The sequence below is a fragment of the Hemicordylus capensis genome, chromosome 4 (genome assembly GCF_027244095.1).
Source record: "Hemicordylus capensis ecotype Gifberg chromosome 4, rHemCap1.1.pri, whole genome shotgun sequence".
NCBI classification, from domain to species: Eukaryota; Metazoa; Chordata; class Lepidosauria; order Squamata; family Cordylidae; genus Hemicordylus; species Hemicordylus capensis.
Window position 1 is genome coordinate 58,755,131 of NC_069660.1, and position 26,581 is coordinate 58,781,711.

The 26,581-nt window shown below is 41.6% G+C and overlaps 1 protein-coding gene across 6 annotated transcripts in view; it reads left to right on the forward strand.

The window, feature by feature from the left end:
* ST7L (suppression of tumorigenicity 7 like) overlaps positions 1 to 26,581 on the forward strand; it is a 106,476-nt gene that overhangs the window by 67,420 nt on the left and 12,475 nt on the right. For 5 of the 6 annotated variants that reach the window (XR_008306026.1, XM_053244898.1, XM_053244899.1 and 2 more), the window contains 3 exons: positions 5,951 to 6,101; positions 10,683 to 10,775; positions 15,191 to 15,330. The exons of the other annotated variant lie outside the window; for it this stretch is intronic. Coding sequence is in view for 4 of the 5 variants with exons in the window: in XM_053244898.1 (XP_053100873.1) it covers positions 5,951 to 6,101; positions 10,683 to 10,775; positions 15,191 to 15,330 (384 nt within the window). In the remaining variant the exon portion in view is untranslated. The remainder of the gene's footprint in view (positions 1 to 5,950; positions 6,102 to 10,682; positions 10,776 to 15,190; positions 15,331 to 26,581) is intronic. 6 annotated transcript variants of the gene reach the window in all.

Below are 26,581 nucleotides of genomic sequence, written 5' to 3' on the forward strand. Positions count from 1 at the left end.
AGTCTTCTGTCTGCCTGTCCGGTCTGATAGAATGTGCACTGGGAGAGCTAATTGCTGAGAGAATTTTCTGCTTGCCTGCATGACTGATCAAGAGCACAGCAAGTTCATTTCAGACAGTCTCAGACAGATTTTCCTTCAGCCTCTGCCTTTAGGGGGAGAAGATTATGATGTATTATTATCTAAGAGTTGGTGTCTCTTCAGTTGCTTCAGAACTCTTGTGCCTTTTAGGAGTTTAATATATTTGTGCTGTCTTTGGGTAGTACTGACTAGCTTCACATGTTGTCAAGAAAATTAGTGCCTTGTGTAATCTGTGCTTCTATCTTACTTTCTGGTCATGCTTTCTTTCAGATTTCATTATTTGTATTAAAATAACTTCCAGTTGAGGAGTATGGTGTGCCAGCTGTGTTGGATACACATACACGCAGCTTGTTTAAATTTAAGAGAGAGACCACTTCTACTGTATATTGGTTATGCAGTTTTAAATGTGAGTGTTCATGACAAGCTTGATTTGCACATGCATACTCATACATATAGGTTGATCGCTACTACCTGAGAAGAGTTTCCTGGTGACGAAGTTGGAATAACATTATTTTTCTGCTTGTATTATAAAGTCCTCAAAATAATTCTAATCAAAGCTAAAGATTCAAGGGGGAAAGAATAGAAAATGGAGGCACGGAAAACTGTTTTCTTCACATTTTAGATTGGCAGGATGGAGGTAGAGGAAGCAGGTGTTTGACTCAAAATCTCCCTTTGTCAAATACATTTATGGATGGGAATTAAATAAACTAACTTCATCTTGCGGATCAGAAAGTAATTGCAATTCTTTTCCATCTTCCTTTCACTGCAGTCTTATTTTGCTCCTGTCAGTGGGAATGCCCAGAAGAGGCACTTGAATGTATTTTGGGGTGTGTGCGTGCACGCGCTCTCTCACACGGTGGGGGGAATTTGGGGGAAGAGATAGCATTGGTTGTATATCCTCATTTCACAACTGAAAAATCAGCATTAGTGTGTCTTATTTTTCTTGTCTGAAAGTGAATGGCTAAACAAAACTTAAGCACCTGTTTTCTTAGAACGTCCACTTATTTATGCTACATGTCTGCATGGCATAATACAGAAAGACAGGCAGACTTTAACCCCTGAGCTGGAGAGTTCACAATCAATGAGTCTACAAGGGGAAACATTAATATAGCCTAGGCTTGACCATTCTCACTACTTTCCCTTCACTTCTGAAATGTAGCTCAGCACCAAACTAGTCATTGCACAGACCATGAGGAGTCATGTCAGAGGTCAGATATTTGAAACCATTTTCCCACAATGGCCCTGTGCAAGTGATCTCTTAGTGTGTTAGAGAAAAGAGAGGATTAAATGGGATTAGCAAGAATATTGCCCTCCCAGAAGTCGCCCCAAGTCACTAAGAGAAGAACCTAGCCAGGCAGTAAATGTGCTTTATTTGACCAGGGCACAACCTTAACTACATTCCTTCAAAAATCTGAATGGGAAAAGTTAAGTCGCCTAAACTGGATTAGTAAACTATCTCATGGTTTGTGGCATCTGAAATAAATTGGCAAATTGGCCTCATTCTTATATTTTTGGGGAGAACTGGAATTGGAATTGTCATCTACATTTATCAGAAATAGTATTAACTTTGACTGTTTACTGAGTGGGGCAGACTAATTCATATGCAAATTCTATGAAGCCATTCGTGTAGTACTTTTAACATTTTTAATTTCCCTTTTGGCATCATTTATTTATAATTAGATAACACCCCCCCCAAAAAAAACCCCACCTTGCCAGTTTTAAGACCAAAGTTAAGGCTATCTCATTTTGGCTCAAGCTCCACAAAGCAAGGAAATTGGAAGCTAAGGCTGATGCCTTAAGAGACATGCCATGTGATATGTAATGATGATCTGTAATGCCACAAATTCATTTATTGATTTAACACATTTGTATACCTCCCAAAACACGTCTCTTGACGGTTTACAACAAAACAATAAAAACAGATTAAAAGATTAAAACATCACAATTAAAATTTAAAATGTTAAAACTATTTAAAACACAATTAAAACAATATCTAAATAAAAGCCTAGATCTGTGATTCTCAAACTTGGGTCCTCAGGTGTTATTGGACTTCAACTCCCATAATCCCCAGCCTCAGTGGCCTTTGGTTGGGGATTATGTGAGTTGAAGACCAATAACACCTGAGGACTCAAGTTTGAGAATCACTGGCCTAGATGAACAAATGCATCTTGACTGCCTTTTTAAAAGCTGTAAGAGATGGGGAGGCTCTTCTTTCAGCAGGAAGTGTGTTCCAAAGCCTCTGGGCAACAATGGAGAGTAGCCATCAGACGAGCCTCTCTGAGTAGCCATCAGACGAGCCAGTGGAAACTGCAGACAAACCTCTGCAGATGATCCCAGTGAACGCGGTGGGTTTCATAACAAAGAAGGCGTTCTCTTACATATCCAGGGCCCAAGCTGTTTAGGGCTTTATAGGTTATAGCCAAAACCATGTATTTTGCCTGGAAAATTATCGGCAACCAGTGTAGATCTTTTAGGATAGCGATATGGTCTCTCCAAGATGACTCAGAGACCAACCTGGTTGCCACATTCTGGACCAACTGCACTTTCCCGACTGAGTACAAAGAGAGCCCCACATAGTGCTTTTAAAAAACACACACTCTCTCTCTCTCTTTATATCCCGCTTTTTTTCCAAGGAGTCCAGAGCGGTGCACTACATACATAAGTTTCTCCTCAAAACAACCCTGTGAAGTAGGTTAGGGTGAGAGAGAAGTGACTGGCCCACAGTCACCCAGCAAGTATCATGGCTGAATGTGGATTTGAACTCAGGTCTCCCCAGTCCTAGTCCAGCACTCTAACCACTATACCATGCTGGCTCTTGATTACATTGCATTGCAGTAATCTAGTGTGGAGGTGACCAGCAGATGTACTATTGTTTTGAGGTCATTTATCTCAAGAAATGGATGCAGCTGACATATCAGCCAAAGCTGGTAAAAGGCACCTCTGGCCACTGCCTCAACCTGGGACACCAGGGAGAGGTTTCTGTCCAGAAGCACCCCCAGACTGCACACCTGTTCCTTCTGAGGAAGTGTGACCCTATCCAAAACTGACAGATCAAAATTATCTCTCGAGTTCCGACCTAGCACAATAACTATCTCCGTCTTATCTAGATACAGCCTCAGCTTGTTACCTCTCATCCAGTCCATCACTGCCTCCAGGCAGGCAGTTAGGGAGGCTATGTCTTCTCCTGATGATGTTGATGTGAAGAAAAAGATTTGGGTGTCATCAGCATACTGATAGCACCCTACACCAAATCTCCTGATGATCTCTCCCAGCAGTTTCATGTAGTTGTTAAACAACATTGGAGACAATACGGAGCCCCGAGGGACACCATACTGAAGTTCAGTTTTTGAAGAACAGTCTCTGAGGGACACCATCTGGAATCTGCCCGAGAGGTAAAAGACCCCACAGCCCACCCGAAAGCCGGTCTGAAACAGGTCTAGATAATCATTTTCACCCAAGACTGCCTGGAGTTGGGAGGCCACCATCCTCTCAGTTACATCACCCAACCACGGAAGGTTGGAGACAGACTTGTAGTTGCTCAAATCTAAGGAATCCCAAGATAGGCTTCCTCAGAAGTGGTCTAATAATTTTCTCCTTAAGGCAAGGAAGCATCCTGCCCTCTCTAAGAGAAGCATTTATTATCTCTACTAGGCCTTCTACAACAATCTACCTGCCAGATAGTATTAGCCATGTCGGGCAAGGGTCAAGAGAACAGGTGATAGGCTGCATTGCTCCAAGCAGCTTGTCCACATCCTCACGAGTCCCAAACTGATCCAGCCTGACCACATATGAACAGTCACTGGATACCTCAGATTCATACACTGCAGTAATTGCAGTAATCCAAGTCGGCCCAAATACGAGAGATTTTATCCACAAAAAACTCATTAAACATGTCACAGCAGATAATAGATGGTTCCAAGTTTTGATTCAAGGGAGGAGGGGCACTTACTAGTTCTCTCACAACCCTGAACAACTCTGCTGGACATGAACTTGCAGACGCAATACAGGCTGAAAAAAAATCACCTCTTTGCCTCCTGTATTGTCACGGCATAGATCTTCAGATGTGCTCTATGTTGTAATCTGTCGGATTCGAGGGGAGTCTTGTGCTTGCTTTCAACTTTTCCTCCAGGCACCCACACTTTTTCTTGGTCTTTGGGGCCCAACTGAAGATGGGGAGGATGGAGTTCCTGGCACTAATAATGATGCCCGATGGGGTCCATGTGAGTGCATCAAAGTCAAGTTGCACATCTTGTAACATTGCACAATGTTACTACTGATCACATGGCACATCTGTTAATGCATCAGCCTTAGGTTCCACTTTGTGGACCTAAGTGAAGCTTGTTCCACTTTGTGGACCTTTGTGAAGCTTGTACCAAGATTAATTTAAAAAGGAAGAAGAAAAACCCCTGCCGGCTTAAGACCAGAATTAGGGCTATTTAATTTCTGTGGTTTGTGAAAAGGAAATTAATCAATACAGTGCTGGCAATCCAGTACACTCCCCAATGTCACATTTAGTATTGATTCTAATCAATGCCAATATATTTTGTATAGTACAGTTGTAGGATATTCTGCATTATAGTAGAGTCTGACAACAGTGTAGTAGAAACAGTGTAATGTAGTGGTTGGACTAAGAAGATCCAAGTTCAAATCCTCATTCAGCCTTGAAACTCATTGGGCGACTTTGGGCCAGTCACTTCTCTCTGTCTAACTTATAGGGTTGTGGTGAGGATAAGCAACCATATACATTGCTCTGGGGTCCTTGGAGGAAGAGTGAAATATAAATGTAAAAATAACACAAACTACAGTATGTTCAACTGGAAGGTGTATGTGAGGGCTACTTTGGTTTTTTAAAAATAAATAAATCTCCAGCATGCTGTTTTCCACAGTGGACCACCTGATGTCTGTGGGATGCCCACAAGTGGGAGATGAAGGCATGCCTTCTCTCCTGCTGTTCTTTGGCTGTAACTGGTATTCTGATTTATCCTGCTTCTGAGCTGGAGGTAGCCTGTAGCCAGCAAGACTAAAACCAGTTGATTGTGTCTATTTTGTTTTCGCTACCCTAATCCTATTCTTTACATGTTAATTTTTGGAGTTTATTGCCCCTAAACTATGTTCTTCTAGTAGTACACACTTACAATGTAAACTTTCGGACTACTTCAGTGGTGTTTTAAAAAGTGTAAATTAGCAGGTCCAGGCAACTAAAAATGTGCCTGAATTTTTGGAGAAGGGAGTGTCTGCATTTGGATGGGCAGAAAAGATGGTTTGGTATGTGCATACTGTGCTTCTAATTTGGTTTGGTTTGCTGGGGTGGGGAGTTGCTTGATCCCTGCTGCAACTGTGAATCTTCATTATGATTTTGTGTTGTGCTGCTTAAAGTTTTTTTCATTTTAAAAAAAAATCCCCAACTCAGATGCATCTAAGACTATTAGATGCATTAGCATCTAATATAGTCCTAATCCTTATGGTATTGTGTAGTCTAAAAGCTTTCACTGATGATCTAAGAAATATGTAAGTAATTGCTGATCTTAAATAAACTAGAAACTAGTTATTTTTAGAACTGCTTTGCATACAACAATATGATGTATGTGTTTATAAAGTATTAAGAGTAATCTGATTTAGTGTTGCCCTTCTTGATGGGACTTGTAGTGCAACGTCTGTGTGCGCATACACATGGATGCATAAGGAATTTATCAAACTAACTTGCATTTGCCAAATAACTCACATTTTGTACCAACCAGAAACTCTTCATTGAAGTAATATACAGACAGTTTCAGCACAGCCCTAACGTTCAAATAGATGGGAGATTGTGTGCCAAAGAACTAGCCACATTGGTCTGTGGTGTTTCACATCATTTCACATTTTGTTCTTCCAGTACTTGTTAGAAATGAAAAGTTTAATTTTACCTCCGGAGCACATTCTGAAGCGTGGAGACAGTGAAGCAGTGGCATATGCTTTTTTCCATCTCCAGCACTGGAAGCGAATAGAAGGGGCCCTTAATCTGTTACACTGTACATGGGAAGGCAGTAAGTATTCTTTGTCACTGGCTGGCATGAGGTAACTCGTTTTGGTTTGCAGTCAGCACTTTTAAACAAGCACCTGAAATTTGTGACTGTATTCAGGTAGGTAAGACTTAAAGCTTTTCCACAGCAAGAAAGAGAGACCACCCAAGAAAGCAAGCAGTCATGCAATACTGATGGCCCCTCTGTATTTCTAGGAAAACTGCACTTGTTTCCTACTGTATTTACCTGAATTCGTCTAGATTTTTTCAAAGTTATTTTATGTTAGAAATCAGGGAGTCATTTTAGATTGAATCCTCTTCTTTTGGGGTAAATATAAGTGTAACCTGTATTTAACCTTTTTCTTTTTTTTAAGGGGCTCATCTCAAATTCAGCATCTTCTTGTATTTGGGTACATATGGTATTACTTACTATGAATATTAATGTATCACTTACCGACAAGTGCTCAGAGTGGTTTATACAGAAAAATAATAAAGTAATATGATGGTTTCCTGTCATATTATAAAGTAATAGAATGGTTTCCAGGGGTTCACAATCAGGAAAAACACAAACCAACCAGAAACCTAGCACTAAATAGCATTAGTTTTGTGTGTTGTTGCAATAAGATTATAGTGGATAAACATGATTGAGGATAGTGATAATACATGTGAATATAAATGAAAAAGAAAGAGCAGTCCCTTAAACATGTATCTTATTATGTTTAAATAGCATTAGTTGTTGCCCAAGTCTCAGTCACATAGAAAGTACAGGTAAGAAAGAACTGCTCTGCTACTTGCTGCCTGCATGTGCTGAAGTTTTAACACCCTTCTTCTACTTTGCACACCCAAATATATCTTTACTATGCATGCATTGCTCTGTTTCTCTTTTCCCCACCCTCAACGTTTTCCTTCCAAAAGCTAATCTATGGCAGGGAGCCAGAATCTTCCACTGAAAATAATAAAGCAGCTGCTGTGCAGGAGGCAATGCAATGTTGCCAGTGCATCTTTATGAAAGAAACCAGGGTGCTACCTGTTATCTAGGCCAGTGGTTTTCAAATTATTTTTCTAAGCTTAGCAGTCTTATTGATGACAACTGTCTTACTGATGATGGCTTCTCTGCCATTACTGGTCTTCCCCTACAATTTACTGCCATGGAGGGCTGTTGGATTGTGCATGTTTTTGAGTGCACTTTTGTTTCATGTGGGGTAACAGACTCGGCAGGCTTTGAAAACTGAGCCTGTGCTGTAGAGTGGGTACTTGTGGAAGAAATGCAGGCATTTCTTGTGGCAGATGTGCAGAGACTTCAGAGCAGGTACATAATTGTGGAAAAGGCTAGCTGAAGGCACCTCTGTCACCTAAACTCTCAGTAAGAGAGTAGGGGAACTGGTGCCCCATCTACATCAGTAGCACTGCCTAAGCAGATGAACAAATGTAAGATTTGGCATTTATTGGGCAGCAAAGGACTCTGCCAATGATGTATGTTGCTAGTTATGGCATTGAACTTTTTCAGCGTCCTCTGCAGTCAAAGTGTTGTTTTATGTACTGAGTCATTAGTAAGTACAATTAGTATATAATAAATGAAATAATTAAATGCCATTAACAATGGAAGAATCTTATTTTAAGTGCGTATGATAATTTTAGAAGAATATGAAGCAATGTTAGCCACCTTCTCTAGAAGTTCTTTTTTCCTCTCCTAAGAAAAATAATTGTTAAAATGCCCCCAATTTCCATTTTGAATTGGAAACTATTCTTTCCCACCATACGTCTGTTTTTTAAAAAATCTTGTCATATTTACACGAGATGACACCCGTAAACTCTATGACTACACTGAATTTGTGAGTCATATTTTCCTTTCATTGTTAAACCTAGTAATCAATCCAAACTGCTGTTTTTCATCTTACAGTTGCTGCATTCCTTCTAGTATAACTAGCTAGTTTTGGAGTCTGAAATATTTCTGTTCCCCTAGAGTAAGTCCAGCACAGACAGTAGTGGCTAGGTTTTTGCCACGTAAACACTACTTGGTCCACCCAAAGAGACTTAATTCTGATTTGTTACCAGAACTCTCTTATGGAGAGTTGCTTTTTGTCAGTGAAAATCAAATGGACTGATCAATATGGGGTATCAAATGCTGAATTTGACATCATTTAAAACATATGTGTGGGGTTTAAAAAAAAAAAACAAAACCCCCAAAAAGAATTCTATCTACCTACAGCTTATATAATTCCATTCTTCAGGAAATAAATTGGTTCATAATAGTTTTACAGCATTTGAAACAAGTATCTTTTTATATCTTGAGGCATGTGCATCATTTCACCAATATTTGATAAACATAGTTCAGTTTTCCTCAGACTTATAAAGCTTCCCTTGACTTTCTTTCACCTTTATATAACTTGTAAATTTTGTCATGGCTGCATAGTTGTATAATTTTGACTCCCATTCTGATCTTGTAGGAGTCTGGGCCCTTTCCCCAATATTTTGCTTAGCATGTTCTTCCTCCAATGTTGGGGGTAATTACTTATATAGCAGAGTATTTCAGGAGCTAACACACTTGCATTACAGCAGAAGTTAACAGGGTCTCGGTGGCAACAGCTTGTAAATGATAAGCATGGAGATTCATGTAAGGTTAAACTAATATACTTTATTCAGAAGTACATGATGATAGGAAAAGACCTATATCTAACAGCTGGCTACATGTTGGTCAGAGAGAGAGAGACTTATAGAAGCATGGTGCTCAGAAGGAGAGCTAGAAGCATTCTGGGAAGAAGGAAGGCACTCCCAGGAAGTTCCTGAGTACATTCTACCCATAGAGGCAGAGATAAACAGGAAAGAGGAGGAGACCCTAACTATCTAGCTGTACTCCCAATGCCCCTAGTGGTCAAAAGGTTGATGCCATCTGGAGCTGGATCTCCAACATGCAATTAGCAAATGTCAACTAAATTGTAATGATATTTAAAAAGTAAATATGTTAATAGAAATTTGGATAAAAACTGTTGGAAGTGTGGTTCAGTTGTCAGTACATAATTTCATATTTGGTGGCAGTGTAGTAAAGCGAAAGCATTTTGGTCTGATGTGAGGGAGACAATAGTGAAAATAGGCATCCAACTAAAGTTGAATCCATCTTTGTTTCTGTTAATGAATTTGACATTTTCATGTCAACGTGGGGGCTTCTGAACACAGTTCTCCCATTCCTTGGTATTGAACAACGGTTACAGTGAAAGTGGGGAAATTATTTGGACCAAATCTGATCAAATGAATTATAGAGCCCATTTGATTGATGTTGTGATAGTGATGACAGCAAAGAGAATGTCACTTTCAGCTATCATTGCTCTTGTGTCATGTTGTCCAACAGAGCTTTTCTAAATGCAATGGAATGTTTTAGTTTCCTAGTTGACTACATAGAAGACAAATCATCTGCATCCCACTGTGACATATTTGCAAGGCATATTGTGGATAAAGTCACTCATATCCAGACTTGCTTGAATGCTATTATGGAGACAGTGTTCAGTCCAAAAGTGTCAGAAGCATAGTTGTCTAGGTTTTTTGCTTGTATCATTTTCAACTTCTTTTGTATTTGGATCTCATCTGGATTGGAAAAATGCTAATAACCAAGAGCACATTAAGAAGATTGGTTTGCTTGGAAAAGATTTAAAGACTTTGGGCAGCACCCAGACTAGATAGTAACAACTAAGCAATGTCAAAGTCAATGAGACAAGTTTAATCATAACTAACTTGATTTCAATGAGACTTAGTCATAATGAACTTACTCTGGGTGCTGCCAACAAGAAACTGATTTATCTAGAGACTTATTTAAATTTTCTATCAACAGAGTATTTTTCCCCCTATAGATTGGAGGAATGTGGCTTTAACATGGTTTTTAAAAAAAATGTTAAGAGAAACTAAGTCTGCAATAATATGCACACCTACCTGGGAGTAAGCTCCTTGAACATTCTGAACATGCTTCCAAGTAAACATGTGTAAGATTGCACTATTATACGTGGCAAAAAAAAAAAAGAATTTCATGGTGCAACTGAAATAACTTCTGAGGTTGTTTCCCACTGTCGGAGCAGAACATGGCAGAATTTCTGTGGTTAGAACTCATTTCAGCTGCACAGACCATGGAAGTGCAATTAATTTCATTTTAATAAAACAGAATTTCCAAGCATCCAAATTGGAGTGCATTACTGATAAATGAAAATATGCGAGTACCATAGAATTGTGTTACAAACTTGGTCAAAAACAAGTTTTGGTAGCATCACTAGTAGTCACCTATATAGCACCTAGGATAAAACCAGCGTGGTGTAGTGGATAGAGTGCTGGACTAGGACCAGGGAGACCCGAGTTCATATCCCCATTCAGCCATGATACTTGCTGGGTGACTCTAGGCCAGTCACTTCTCTCTCAGCCTAATCTACTTCACAGGGTTGTTGTGAGGAAAAACTCAAGTATGTGGTACACCGCTCTGGGCTCCTTGGAGGAAAAGCGGGATAGAAAATTCAATTAATTAATTAATTTAAAAAAAACAGAAATGACTTTGTCCTCAGTGAACTCTGGTAATGTGAATTTTGCATGTGTCCAGGATCAGTAACTTTTCTCCTTTTTATTTCTCCAGCATTTAGAATGATTCCATATCCATTAGAAAAGGGCCATCTATTTTATCCATACCCCAGCTGCACAGAGACAGCAGACAGAGAGTTATTACCAAGTAAGTGATTATTTAATTTCTTATAACTCTATTTTTTTCAACTGCAGGTAATCACAGTATCTGTTCTTTTAGCTGGATATTGTGTTCACTTGCACACCTCATTTTATACAAGTATATAGGAATTAATCCATATACATCTGTGCATTAAAAATTTAATTTAAATAAATGTAGCAACTCGCAAGAACAGCAACTCTCTCTATAAAGTGGGTTCTCTTTTGCAGTGGGAAATCATTGCAGTGTAGCTACTCATCTTTGCAACACAGACATGTCAAAAACCTCTTGGCCAAGGGAAAGGAATCCAAAGTGTAGCTCCTCCTCATGTCAGTGTTGTCTCTAATTTCCAGGAAGTGAGGCGTACTGTGGTGCAGGAGGGCAAGCAAATCCCTGGTCGGCCTCTCTCTGGGGCCTGCTGAGGCACAACATTTCTGAAGGAAATGTGAGTTTGAGGGAAATGTGAGTTTCCTTGGTGTCAAAAGTGAGGTGGGCCAGAGTTCTTCCAGAAAGGAAAAGGTTGGGGACCCCTGTTTCAGAATAAAGAATGGGGGAAACAGTAAAATCTGTTTTTAGAGACCACCCCTTCCCTCTGCAGCCACTTGTGCCTCTCAAAAATGTCTCCCTCTGGGTCCCCACAACCCTCAAGGATGTCGCTTCAGGAGGCGCAGGCAGCTGCAGAGGGAAGGAGCAATAAGCAGAAATACTGTTTTCCTCCCCTCGTGCAGCAGCAGCAGCAACAAAACCCTAGGGTGGTGTTGGGTGGGTTAGTTTGGATGCTTGCCAGTATTCCTAAAGTTGATAAGATAAAGATTTTTTAATAGTTTCTTTACTGTCAGTTTGTATATAGTATAGAACATATATGTTTAATTCTGAGGCTGAAGTGTGGGTGGCCATATGTATGATTTTATCTACTCTTCTTCTAATAATAGATCTTTGAGTTTTATCAGAATGCTTTTTAAAATTATTTGTTTTGTCACTTTGATAACAGAAAAAATTTCTCCTCGAGTAAATCATTGGCCTGTGCAGCACCAGAAGTATTGAGTCAATTCCGATGAGATAGTGATTCTCAAAAAATATAGAGAGAGGAGGCTGATTTGGCATCCGCAATACTTTGAGAATTGGTATCAGGTCAGAATGGTACCTGATATTTTATTGATATACTTATTGGAACACCCCTGCTTTACCTTAGAGTTTGAAGGGGCTCAAATTGCAGCTCTGGGTTATCACCGCCCTTGCTGCCACCATCCGCCCGATGGCCACTGTTCCTGACCCTACCACCTTTGTGGCTTATTCCGGCCCAATGGCCTCTTCAGAGGCTCCAACGCTGGCCCCTGCTCCTTCTGGCGACCCTGCTCCACTGGGCGGTCGGCCTCTGTCACTGTTGTCCCACTTCTCCTGGGCACTCACAAAAAGGCAAGCACCAAATAAGGTGCCATTTGCTTGTTTAAAATGGCCTTTCCCCACTCGGTTCAGAAGAGCTTTTGGCACTGCCAAAGCCACAGTGGTGCCTAAGGCCTGCCTCACAATGGAGCAGAGTGACTGGCAGGAGCAGAGCCTCTGATTGGAGATGTGGTGGTGTGGAGTGGCCACCTGGGGGAGCAGGAGCAGCGAAGCCAGCACTGGGGGCCTCCTGTGGAGGTGTGGCCCTGAAGAGGCCACCGAGTCAAAGTAAGCAGGAGGATTGGGAACAGATGGCAGTGGCAAGGGCAGTGATGATCAAGAGCTGCTGCAGTGAGTACTTTTAAACCTTAAATGTAAAGTGGTGGTGTGGGGGCGGTGTCTGATAAGTAAATCGGAAATAAGTTTAATTCCGGAAACAATAGAAGGGAGTAGAGTGGGGGTTTGGGCTCTCAGGGCCTCTCTCCAGAATTACTGCTGATAATACCAGAGAGGAGAGCTGGTTTTGTGATAGCAAGCATGACTTGCCTCCTTAGCTAAGCAGGGTCCACCCTGGTTGCATATGAATGAGAGACTTGATGTGTGAGCACCGTAGGATATTTGCCTTACGGGATGGGGCTGCTCTGGGAAGAGCAGCAAGTTCCAAGTTCCCTCCCTGGAAGCATCTCCAAGATAGGGCTGAGAGAGATGCCTGCCTGCAACCTTGGAGAAGCCGCTGCCAGTCTGTGAAGACAATACTGCGCTAGATGGACCAAAGGTCTGACTCAGTATATGGCAGCTACCTAGGTTCCAATATGGGTATTATCCGCTCAGTATCATATTTATCCGACTACACAAGCCTAGTAAAGCATAATTTTTGTTGGGCTATAGGTATTAGTCCTTGAGCAATCCTCTGTAAAGCAACCTGGAAATATACTTGTCAGTTGCTGAATGTAAGAATTTTGTGCCCCTTCGCGTTATAATGAGGGTTTTGTTTCATGCTAGGTGCTGGTGAGATCCTGTTAAGTGTTTAACTTCTGCATCTTGTGGAGTGCTTTGTTTGCAAAGCATGGAGTGCATTTTACCAAAGCACTCAAGGGGCACATCTGCCACAAGTACACTTGCATATATGTGATTCAATTAAACATTTTTTAAAAATCACCTTGAAAAGCTCAGTTTAAAAACTAATTAAAAACTGCCCCCAGACTGCTCTAAATTACTCATTTCTCACTCATGAAGGATATTGCTCAAGGAATGCTTCAGCTAGTGACTAACCCTAAGCTGTGGGCTTCCCGGTATAATTAAACTCCAGTGCATGTAGACATTTCAGCACAATCACTCACGCATTCCTTTTAAGTTTTAAATACAAAACTGTCCATAAATAAAATCATCTTAACATTTTTTGTGCTACAATTCTCAAGCAGTTTGCAAATTTAAAAAAACACCTGTTGTTACTTTGGTACATTGTGTGTATGTGTAATTGAATGGGTGAATAGCTAACTGTAAAGTATGCATAACAAAATCTTGATCTATTCAGTAGTCTTGCAGATTTTTCCATATTTTAAGTTAGTTCCTGAGTTTGTAGTTTAGTGGAATAACCTTTGCATTTCAGCTGCTCCTATTCCCCCTTGCCTTCCCCTCCCCTCTTGTCAACTTTCTTAGGTTTGTAGTGTTGTACAGAATTTGCAATCATGGCCAAGTTAGCAAGGACTGTTTCCCCTCCAATTTGGAGGAGTATAGATACTACTGTAAGTTCTGGTCCTACCCTTGTTGTGGTTTGTTAGTGGAGAAGGGAGCATACACATTTAATGTACTCTTACTACATTCTGAGTTCTTTAATGCTCAGGGCAGGGAAAAACACTTAACAATTATAATTATATGAATAAAACAAGCTGACACAAGACCGCAGAGTAATTTTGGGTGGCCTACAGCCGCTTGGCCAAATACTGATGAAGGTAGTGCCCTGAGTTCCCCTTTTGAGAGAGAAATATATTTTTCAAGAAGTGGGAGAGAGCTTACACTCAAGGACGTATATCTATGTACCCAGTGCCTTGGCATATATGAGGTATAATGGGCTACTTCAGAAATATGTAAATTGTTCCACACAAACAGCCCTGGGGGCACTATAGCAATAGCAATAGCACTTACATTTATATACCGCTCTATAGCTGGAAGCTCTCTAAGCGGTTTACAATGATTTAGCATATTGCCCCCCAACATTCTGGGTGCTATTTTACCGACCTCGGAAGGATGGAAGGCTGAGTCAACCTTGAGCCCTTGGTCAGGATCGAACTTGCAGCCTTCTGGTTACAGGGCGGCAGTTTTACCACTGCGCCACCAGGGGCTCTTTACTATGAGATGAAAGAAATAATAACTAGCAATAACTGATGCAACCATATGAGAGTGGTAGCTGAAAAATGTGTTTTCCAGTCTCACAAATCAAATACTGAGAACAGTATCCATCGATGCATCAGGTGAGGAATAATGTACGAACATCTGATCCAGTATGCTATATATTACATTACTTATGTATTCTGTTGTGTGTTAGAAAACAAAGAACCACCACCACCAGTCTTGACTCATAAAAACATGAGAAGAACTGTGCTGGATCAGACCAAAGGCCCATCTAGTAGGGTTGTGCACAAACCTCTTCGGAAGCCCTTTTACGGGCTTCCAAGCAGCTTCGAACACCAGAGGTTCAAGGGGTTCGAAGGCAGGGGTGGGAGAAATCTAAGGGTGGGGGAGGGTGCACTTATTCCTCCCTCCGCTTCCCCCCCACCAGTGCTCGCTTGAAAACCGGTCCAGCAGGGCTGCAGCATATTTCCCTGCCTCCCCGTCCACTCTTTGGACCGGAAGTAGGTGGAAGTAGCTAATGCGTGTGCTACTGAATTTAAAATACTCAGATATGTTAATGGTATGGTGGCAGCCATAACAGTAGATGAATCTCTGATTATATAGAATTTTTCTCTGCAAAATAATTACCTTTGATAAAAATCATTGCTAATAACCCGAAGCACCAAATAATGGTTGTTTTTTCCTTTCAGCATTTCACGATGTGTCCGTGTATCCCCAGAAGGAACTTCCTTTTTTCATCCACTTTACAGCAGGGCTATGCTCTTTCACAGCAATGTTAGCCCTCCTCACACATCAGTTCCCTGAACTCATGGTCATTTTTGCTAAAGCTGTAAGTATTGTCTCCACTCCAAGTCTTATTTAAGGTATTTTGTTTGATATGCAGAAGCTAAAAACTCCATCTGTAGATCTCTAGAAACTAATTCAGAGCCTTGGACTTCTAAAAACCTCATTCAGCATAGCTCAAAGTTCTTCACTGTGGTCTCTGTTGCACACATCGATGGGTTTCAATCCTGCACTGAAGCTCCGTCAGGAACCTTGCAAAGCTTTTAATCCCTGCTGCTTTTTGGTGGGAGCCCCACACCCTTTGTGCTGTAGCATCTGTCTTTCCTCAGTTTGTCTACCGTCGGATCAACAGCTCTATCTGTGAGGTGCCTTTATTTGCTCCTAACCCTGCCCCCCAAACCCTGCTGTTCTTAATATTATTTTGTCCTTAGTTCTTTTCCCCACTTCTTTCCTTTTTTACCTTGGCATTTGCTTCTCTCTATCAGTTTTGCATCAGTTTCCCACCTCCGCTCGATCTTGTGAGAGAAGGCCCAGGCTACAATAATGTCAACACCATCCACAGAACAGCGTTGTCAGATCCTACCCTGACAGGGATTCTTGAGCCTGGTTTCCAGCCTAGGGAACATCTGGTTCCAGCTGTCAATGTCAAAACTCAACTAATACCGACACCACTGATACAAATGCCTCTCCAGTTCTCTCTGCCTCCCATTCCCTCTTATCCCAAGAGGAAATTGTCATCTTCCTGGAAGGGACTGCCTCTCCAGCCCATCTACCTTCTCTGGCTCTTTCCCGAGTCAGGCATCGGGACTGAGTGTTTTGTCCAGTCGCTCCAATGACTGACCTCAGCCTGGGTCATGGAGTTAGAAGATGAGGGGGGGCTATGCCCTGGAAGATAACCAGGACATTGTATCCCAAACTGTGGATCTTTATGATCTGGGGGATAGAGACAGACCAAGGGACATTCGCTGCTCTGGCAGGAGTTGGTTAAAGCATGATTCTCCATATGACAAGATAACAAGTATATAGTCTGCTCCGGAGCCCCGACTCTTCACTATAGATGAATCTCTGCATGAAGCCATGACCCACCCACCTCCGACCTGCTCTGTCTACTACGCACACTCTCCCCGTGCATATTACAAAAGATACAGATCAACTTCTCGAACTCGATGACTTGGTCCTGTTCTCAGACTTGAGGTGGAGACCGAAGTTCCTCTCGCACTCGAGGACAGAGCCATAGCAAACAAAATTAAAGAAGCAGATCCCACTCATACATATGAACAGACTGACCCCGAGGTGAGCGTCCTTTTCAAGAAAGCCAAACATCAAGAGTTCCTCAGCAGCAGCAGCATTGCATATTATGGTGTCTGCCTCTCCACTAAGTACCCACAGTTCCCCCAGGGTCTGCATCCTCACTACCACTTGTTAAGCATGCAGAAGCCACCTGCTCCTCCTAAGGTAACAGCCTATCCTGTTCCAACAACTTCAATCTCAGCTCAACAACTACTTGACTTGGAGGAACACTCTGTCTCAGAGGCTAGCACTCACTCCTTGCCTGATCATATCCCTGAACCAAATCTGAGTTGCCATCAAAAGAGATACAGTCACTCCGAACATGTCCTGCTAATTGCAGCCTCCTTAGAGCTGCAAGAAAAGCAGCAGACACAGCCAGGGGAAGATCCAGTCTTTGGGCTGATTGATGCAGGTGCTAGTTCTCCAGTAACCCTGCCTATGTTTAAGCCTCTATTGGATATAACAAGGTTCTGTGGGGAGAAACCATCTTCCAATCAACTGGCACCTAAGCATTTAGAATCCTTCTACTGCTCTCAATTTGAAACTGCACCTTCTTACAGAAGCATCTTATGCCCAACTTGATTGTTGTAGAAACTGCACAATCCTGTTCCAGGCACAGGTCCCTGTTGACCCCCATTGACAAGGAGGCATGAAAGCTAAACTCTGTTAGGAGATGCTTGTACTCTACTTCCACTATGCAACTAAAGATTGCAAACTGTCTAACTTTATGGAGTGATATAATCCTTTCTTATGGGAGAAACTGGGGCCATATTTGGATTTTCTATCACAAGACCAGAGGGACCTGGACTCTGTCATGAGGAAGGAAGCTTTCCATTTGGTAAATCACCAGCTTCATTTTTCTCGCATATTGTGCTGTTTGCACTATGGCAACCTCGATCACCCTTCATAACATCCTTGGCTCTACTCTTCTGGACTTAATCATGAGGCTAGAAACCACATTGAAGACCTTTCTTTTGATGGCAAGGCCTTGTTTGGCGTAAAAACAGATGAGACCATGGAATGTGTGCAAAAGTTAAATATTGCATTCTCCATGAACAAACTAAGTCATCCAAGTCCTATAAATGGAGCAAACCTTCATTTTAAGGTCTTTTGTCACAGTCCTAGGGATCTGACCGTTCCTTTTGTGCTCACAGGCCTTCAAACTACAAGAAGCCCTCGCAATTCAGCAACCAACCCTTGTGGGAAAGGACACTACAGAATCTCCAGAGTCTTCAGGAAGTTTCTTCTCCCAGTATTTCACAGTCCCCTAGTCAGATGGAGAACCACACCCTATCTTAGATCTCAGCACTCTCAACAGGTTCATCAGGTACAGATGATTCAGGATGCTTACCATCATTACTTGGCTCCTGACAGAAAATACATGCTTCATGTCAACACTCCACTGGGAATTGCAGTCAAAATGTCTGGTCCTTCGGAGTGTTGTTCACAGATCCCTGAGATGGTGGACATGTTGCCCACAACCTCGATAAGGGAATGCCATTTGTGTCCTGTTTCCCACAGAGGACAATAATGACTGACGTGTAAGAATCTGAATGGGGAGCCCATTACTCCAAACTTCAAGTGCGTGGGCTTTGGTCCCCCTTCAAGATAAAGCACCTAAAGCTCCTAGCACATAAATTTGCTAGCAATTTGCAAAGCACTCAAGGGTTTCCTCCTGCATATACAAAGATCCTGTGTACAGACAGGTTTCCACAGAATGAGAGCACGCATGTGCCTAGACGGAGACACAGGGGACACGTGCGCCCTCATTCCTAGAAGGCTCCCGGCTCTGATGGCAGCAGAGGGGCTTGGGAGCCTGGGAGAGTGGCATGATTTCACAGCCACTCACCACCGCTCCTGCCACCCTTTTCCCCACCTGCAGGCTCCAGCTCCCTGTCTCAACAGTAACAAAGGAGCTTGGGAGCAAGGGCAAGCAGTGGCAGGAAGGCAGCACAGGAGAAGCACCCGTGGGCCACTGTGTGAAACAGGATGCTGGACTATGCTTGGGCCTGATCTAGCAGGGCTGTTCTTATTGTTTCCCCTGCTTTAAGCCCTAGCAATAGGAGGATGGGAACACTTACCCCTCTCTCTCTCCCCCCACCTCCTCTTGCAACAGAACAATTTTCTCTCCTATTCAGAGATAGGATGCCTACATCTCATGGCATGGCTGATTCTTCCAGTCTCAGTCCAGAACTCTTGAATATCTTGCAGGCGGCCAGGAAACCTGCAACATGGAAAATCTTACAGCTACTGCCACCAAAGCAGCCAAAACCCCAGATCTCCATCTACTGATTTAATTCTTGCTCATCTCCTATATTTGAAGAAGTTGGGATTGTCTCTCCTCGCTTCACGTCCATATGGCAGCCATTATAGCTGTATCGTCTGCTTCCAAAGGGCAATCCCTTTTCACGTACCCAGTAATAAAGCAGTTCTTGAAGGGATTATCTCATACCTACCCTGACAAATGACCACTCACCCCAGTGTGGTACCTGTCTCTAGTACTTACCCAACTGATGCACAAGCAATCTGAGCCAATGGAAATTTGTGACCTGACCCATCTTTCATAGAAAGTGATTTTCTTCACATTGGCCAGAAGAGTTAGTGGGTTGAGACTCCTTAGGGTAGACCCGCCTTACCTGGTAGAGACAAGGTTCAGCTTCATCCAGATATGCCTTCCTGCCCAAAGTGGTCTCATTTCACAGAGCACAAGATATCTCGTTACCTGTGTTCTTCCATGAACCTTCGGGTATGGGTGAATGGGCACTGCATAGCCTAGACATCAGATAAGTACTAGCCTTCTGTGTGGCACAGACCAGTTTCATAAAGACAAGCCTCTCTTTGTCTCCTATGGATGTAGTACATAATACCTGTCCCTCGTCCCAAACCTTATCCAAGTGGAGTGTGAATGCCATCACTCTGGCATATCAGTTAGCAGGAAAACTAATGGAGCACCCTGTACACGTGCACTATACGAGAGCACTTTCTACTTCCACAGACTTTGATACGAATGTGCCACTTTCTGTTACCTGCCAAGCAGCCACTTGAACGCAATGTGCCTCGTTCATCCTTCATCATTCATTATGTGCTGGATGTCAAGGCACACCAGGATGCAGTTCTTGGCCGGATTGTGCTTCAATTCATCTTCCAGTGATTGCCTTCCCTCCACCAGGTGAGTGGAGCTTAGCTTGCAATGCACCCATTGGTGTGACTGACAGATACTGTGACAAAGAACAGGTTGCTTACCTGTAGCTGAGGAGGTACTAGTGGTCATCTGTCGATTCACAAACCCACTCTTCCTCCTCACTGAAGTCTCTTTCAGATTGGCGGACTCTTGAACTAAGGGAAGACAGACGTTACAGCATGAAGGGGTTAGGGCTCCTGCCGAAAAGCAGTAGGAATTAAGAGCTTTGGAAGGTTCCCAGTAGAGCATCCGTGTAGGCACAAAACGCATCGGTGTGAATCAACAGATGACCACTAGAAGAACCTGTTCCTTTTTTTTTTTCCTCTTCAAGAAAGACTTCATCAAAGACTGTGCCTGAAGACCTCTCTTCCCAGTTTTCATTGACAGCTGACCTGTGTCTTATTAGGAGGAACTATTTGATATACCATTTCTGTATCTAACAGAAGAAAAAACTTTTCTAGACCATCTAAAGCATAATCATGCTTATTTGATTTTAGGATTTTGTTAATAATTATAGGCTGACATCCAGATTAGCACTGTGCTGGTGCAACAGCATCTGACACCCAGACTAACATTGAGCTGTCACATGAGGAATGATTTTTGGCAATCTTCTCTTCCCTCTGAAGCCCATTATGCCTCCTAAAAAAGTTGTCCCTGAGCATCACACAGCCCTGAAACCCTCAGGTATATTTTTGGGAAGCACGGGCAGCTGCTAGGGAAAGGAGGAGATTGCTGAAAACCACCCTTTGTGCAATGGAAAAAAGCTCTTCTGCTGGTGTCATTGGTCTGGATGCCAACCATTTTACCAAATCTGAAAGCTACGGAAGTGGAGATTGGGAGGTTCAGGCATTTGAATAAACTTGAATACAAACTGGCTGATTTGAATAATAGCTTGAAAAAAGTGCAGTATCAGGTAGGGAAAGATAAGATGACACTTTCAGGAATCCTCCTAAGCCTCTAACATCAATATAGCATACATTCTCTGTCCATGGAAAATCAGAGTTTTCTTGAATGACTTGTAGTTGAATTACTCTGATTTTGTGTTGCGTCAGTTTTTTCTCCTTTTAAATTAGCATCCTACCACCTTTAGAGTCTTTTAAGGAACCATAGAAATTACGTTTAATTGCAAGGTATTTTCAGTGCCATGTTTGAACTGTTTGTAATTCCTGATCTGACCATTATTCAGGTAGTTGAGCAGTGTAGACTCATTATGAAAAATTTCTTAAATACTGATCACTAGAAGTTGGGATTGAGAGCAACATAAAATCATTTCAGATTCCCCATTTTGTTGTGAAAATTATCCAAAGCATTTATTATCTTCTCTGCTAGAAATGGATACTGGTCTATATATTGATCTGACCTATTATGATCATTCTGGTATACTCCTGAAAAGAGGGGATAATAGTTGTAACATCTTCCCTACAAAGTACCAAACAGTCCTCTAATTCCCCATTTTCCTAATGTCCCAATGTTCTGAATTGTGCACTTGTATATTGCCTCTGGAGCTATTGGACTGAGCTTGCATCAAATTATTTCTGAAGTTGCTAAACTTTGGGTGTGGGGAGAGTGTGTTGATAGTCTGAATTGAGGTAATACAATAAACAGAACTGCTCATTTTTTAGTGTATAAGTTGCACAAAATCCACATTTCACTTGCATTTCATTAGGCAGTGTTGAGTCTTGTAGGTCTGATAAAAGGGGCCCCATTTCCACCAAATTTAGTTAATTGCTATGTGGGAAAATATAGCTGGGCATGCCAATGACACATTTGTCTGCTGTTCATAATTGGCTAGCTTTGCAGGAACAAGGATATAACTATCTGCTTGATTAATTCTTTAAGGACTGCATTAACAAAGTTGTGTGATTTCCAAGGAGATAAAAGGTCAAATGTTGTTGTTCTAACAAAGAATTGCTCAGTGAATTTCTCTGCTGGATTTCCTTAACCAAACAATATTGTTGCCTCCTAATTTACATACTGAGCAGCCAGTTTGAGCATCACATCTGAGCAGAAGGTCTTGCAAACTCATTAAAAGTATACATATTTATTTAGAAAGCATGTTCAATGGGAACACTGTAATCTGTTCCCTGTTTAGTCTGAAGCCATGCCACACCACACCACCATGATTATGTCTAGAAGTAGCCTTAAGAGTAGTGTCGATTGGGAAACCAGAGAGACCTAGCACTGGCTTATGTGAACTTTTGGACTTGATCCTTGTATCTGTGCCAGTCCAGATGATAGGAAAAGATCTCTCTATGAACTTAACACCAGAACCATCCATTTCCCATAAATAAATGTGGTCTATGTTGATAACCTTGTTTGTTCTGCCTTTGAACGAATTGTGGTGTGCAGCACTGTATATAACTCATTTTGTGAATAAAATGGCTGTCATCAGATTAAATAAATCTTAGTTTATTGATCATATGGGCTTTAATAGATTGCATCATAAAATTAGATTTGAATAAACCATTCTTAAACACTGTAGCTGACATCCAGATGGACACTGCAGTGATGCAACCATGCTGACATCCACACTAACACTGTACCATTGCAAGACAGGGGTGCAATGATTTTTGCCAGTCTTTCCTTCCCTCTGAAACCTACTCAGTCTCCTGAAAATATGTCCCTGAGGGTGTGACCACTTCAGGGATATATTTTCAGGCACAATGGCCTCTAGAAGGAAGGGTGACAATTGCTGTGCACGTGTGTGCGCACACAGACACACACACCCCAATGATGATACAGCATCAGCATCTTGGCTAGCACTTTCTTAAAGAGATATTCCTTAATTATTTGTTTGATTTGATTTCTAATGCCTTTTCTAAGGCAACATCTGTCCAAGTTTTTGTGGGGAATATATATATATATCCAGTTTATCAGCGGCCTGTTCTTAAGTGATTTTTAAAATTATTATTACTAGAAATAATATATATAGAAATCAAATTATTATTATTATTATTATTATTATTATTATTATTAATAATATTTAAAGTGGTGGTTTTCTTCTATTTAACAGGGGAGAGCAACTGTCCCTATTGTTGATGAAAACCTGCTCCCCCACCCCTTTTGCTGCACTAGCAGAGATATGGGATAAGCAGTGGGTGGAGTTGCCGGCCTGGCCTGAGAGATGGGCATGTGGGCTGCTATTTTAGTCCCCCAGTACATGACGCTGGCGGACCAATCACATGCAAGGAGCAGCTGCATAAGCAGTCGGCTCCTTTGCTTTGTCTTTCATTTGCTCTATGGGCAGGCAGTAAGCAGGTTCACTGCTTCTTGGCCCTGTAGCAGCTACTGGAGCGGGGAGCACGGCAGCTATCTTCAGCTGTGAAGGGACTGGGCTGCAGCAGTGATTCAGCAGTGCAGCCTGTTCCTTTTTTATTGCTGTAGTGACTCCACTTCTCCTTGGCTCCAAGGAGGCTGCCACTTTAGTTCTGGGCTATTGCCCATACGGTTTGGCGGTTCATTAGTCTTGTTTCAAGTCACTTTTGTGCTCTTTTTCTTAAACTTGAATATATTCCCTTGCCATCCTCAAATTTGGTAAATATGATTAATTGCAGTTCTATTGCGTTCTTCCTTCATTGATTCACTGCCCCTTAATGTGTTTACTCCCCTGCTCCTTTGTCACAAATCAATTAGTTTGCCTAGTCCTTTAGAATGGTCCATTATAATTGTTATTAAGTACTGTTACTGTTCTTTCTTCGTCCCTATACAAGCACTTGTGTTCTTTTGCTTATTCTTTAATCTGGTTTCTCTTGTCCCTTTAAGAATTAATTATATAATTAACTTTTGTACTGTTGCTTTCTACTTTTCTCTGGTTCATTCCTTGCTTTTGTGGTTAAACGAGTTACAAAAAATTGAGCATTTTGTGCTCCTTCCAATTGATTCCCGTTCCCCTTAAAATTTGATGAGTAATTGATTTTAGTTGTTTTCCACTTCGAGTGGCTGCATAAGAGGCCAGCTATCTTGCCTCTTGGTCAGTCGTTGAGGCAAAGGCAGCAGGGTGATTACTGCACGTGAACTGGCTACACGTAAGGAGATGGTTGTGGCAGCTTAAGTATATTGCCAGGTTAACTCCTCCCCCTTTTCCTCCACCCTCTTTATTCTTACAGAATATCTAGCTAGTACCGAATACTTCCCCATCTATATAGAGTGTGTGTGTGTGTGTGTGTGTGTGTGTGTGTATAGTAAAGATTCATCATCTGTTTTATCTGTTGTATTGTTTTATGCCTGTTTTTATATGTTTTTATACTTTTAGCATGATGTTTTTATTGTGTTTTTATTGTATGTTTTTAACTTTTGTAAACCGCCTTGGGGCTATCTTTTTAATGAAAGGCGGTATAAAAATGTTTAAATAAAATAAATAAAATAAAATCATCCTGCTCTGACTGAGCAGTACTGTTTTGTCAATGGCAGCCCTACCTTTAGGTTCTAGTGGCTGCTTGTTTGTTCGTTTGTTCTTCCATCATGTGAAACTTTAACAGCTGCATGAGGGGGCTTCAAAATTCTTCAAATGGCTGTTGCTTCAAAATTGGATAAGTTGTATAACTCTAAGATTTAGAGTTTCCCAGCTGTGTAAGCTTGGGTGTTACTTGTTGTTGCCTTAAAGTACCAAGTTCTTAAATACAAAGAACTTACCATCACTAGTGTTAAGCTTATTGCTTAGCTCTCAGCGTCAGTGTTTTTTCCTTGTAAATAAGTGTTACTTGGTTGCTTTGAACTAGTTTGTGCTGGTATTCTTGTCTGAGTTATTTTAGAAGCCCTGATCTGTAGTAACTCGAAGATAAGTCCCTGATTCACTGTTTGCTTGCTCTGGTGGGATTTATCATATACCATCTTCGGTAGTTATAAAACACACACTCTCTTTCCCTCTTCCTGTTGTCTAACATCTGAGATCTATTATAAGCAATCCTGTGCAGTTGCAGTTGCTGTTTCCCATATTTTGGCAACATATTGTGTATTTAATAGAATGAATTTTTTTCAATTTGTTGCAGTATAAATTTAATTATATAATATTGGTAATACTTATTTTCATACCCCTCCTTTGTATTCCTCCATTTGTTACCTATTCCTAGTCATTTTGTTTCACACTTGAATCTGTTCCATTGTCCCATGATTGCTGAGTTTATTTAGGAGCTTTTTGGAGTCATTGTCTTGTACATTGTGTTAGCTGGATCACCTTTTCTGTATTTCTTTTGGTACTCTTAAGTAGTTTCTATGGGGTTAGGGTTCACAGCAGTTTTTGTTTTCAATTGGCTTCTCACCTCCTGAGTCTGTCTCTACTTTGCTGGGTTTTTTTGATAGGGTTGGATAATTTATTTATTTTTTACATCGAGTTCCTCGTGTTCTACTCTTCCTTTCTTTTCTTTCCTCTTTCACCCGGATTTGTAACTTGTAGCTGTGCTTAATTTAGGTATTGTCCCCTCCCCCCAGTTTTGTTTATCACATTGAAAATAATGTGATATTTTCAACAAAACTGGGGGAGGGGACAATAGAGGAGAATAATAAGAATAAAAATAAAAGGGGTGGGTTTTTTGGTTTTTGTTGTTTAATATAGGGCATTTGTGGGAGTAATCGTTATAAGTAGAAATGGGGTGTGTGTGTGTGTAGGGTTTGTACACTGCCCCAAACTCTGGGCGGTTAACAATAACATAAGTGAGGAACATACAAAAAAAATTAAAACAATTTAGATAATTTAAAATCAAACACAGATTAAAACCTAAAAATTTGAAAAGCTGAAAAAGCTTAGGTAAAGATGTGATTTTTAAAAATGGTCAGAGTTGGGGAGGATCATATTTCAGTATGGAGCACATTTCACAATCTCGGAGCAGCAACCAAGAAGGTCCGGCCCCGTGTGCCACCAGCTGAGCAACTGGAGACAGATCTTTCCAGGCGACCTCAGTAGGGAGTGGGGCTCATAATGTAGATTTTCTCTAAAATACCCAGGGTCCAAGCCTTTTAGGGCTTTATAGGTTATAACCAGCACTTTGTATTTTGCGTGGAAACCTATTAGCAGCCAGTGTAGCTCTATCAGCGAAGGAGTAATGTGGTCTCTCCAAGATGACCCAGAGACCAACCTGGCTGCCGCATTCTGTACCAATTGAAGTTTCCGGACTATGTACAAAGGCAGCTACACATAGAGCACATTGCAGAAATCAGATCTGGAGGCTACCAGCATATGTACCACTGCTTTGAGCGAATCAGCCAAAGCTGACAGAAAGTCCCTCTGGCGAATTAGCCAAAGCTGAGATACCAGGGAGAGGTGTGGATCCAGAAGTACTCCCAAACTGTGTACCTCTTCCTTTTGGGGAAGTGTGACCCCATCTAGAACAGGGAGATCAAAATCGTCTCTGGAGTTCTGACCCCACATCTTATCTGGATTTGGTCTGTTTATTCTCCCTCATCCAGCCCATTACTGCTTCCAGGCAGGCATTTAGAGAGGTTATGCCATCTCTTGATGTTGCTGACATGGAGAAGTAGATCTGGGTGTCATCAGCATACTGGTAATACCCAGCTCCAAATCCCCCGATGATCTCTCCCAGCGGTTTCATGTAGATGTTAAAAAGCATTGGAGACAATACAGAGACCTGAGGGGTGCCATACATAAGCTCAGCTTTCAAAGAGCAACAGTCTCAAATTGACAGCATCTGGAATCTGACTGAGAGTTAGGAGCAGAACCACTGAGACAGTGCCTCCTGTCTTCTTCATTATGTTCTTATGTTCTTAAGCATTTATGATATTTACCAGGCCCCCTGCAACCGCCTTCCTGTCCCTGCTAGATAGAACATGCCATAGGACAAGGGTCAAGAGAACTACATTGCAGAAGTCAGGT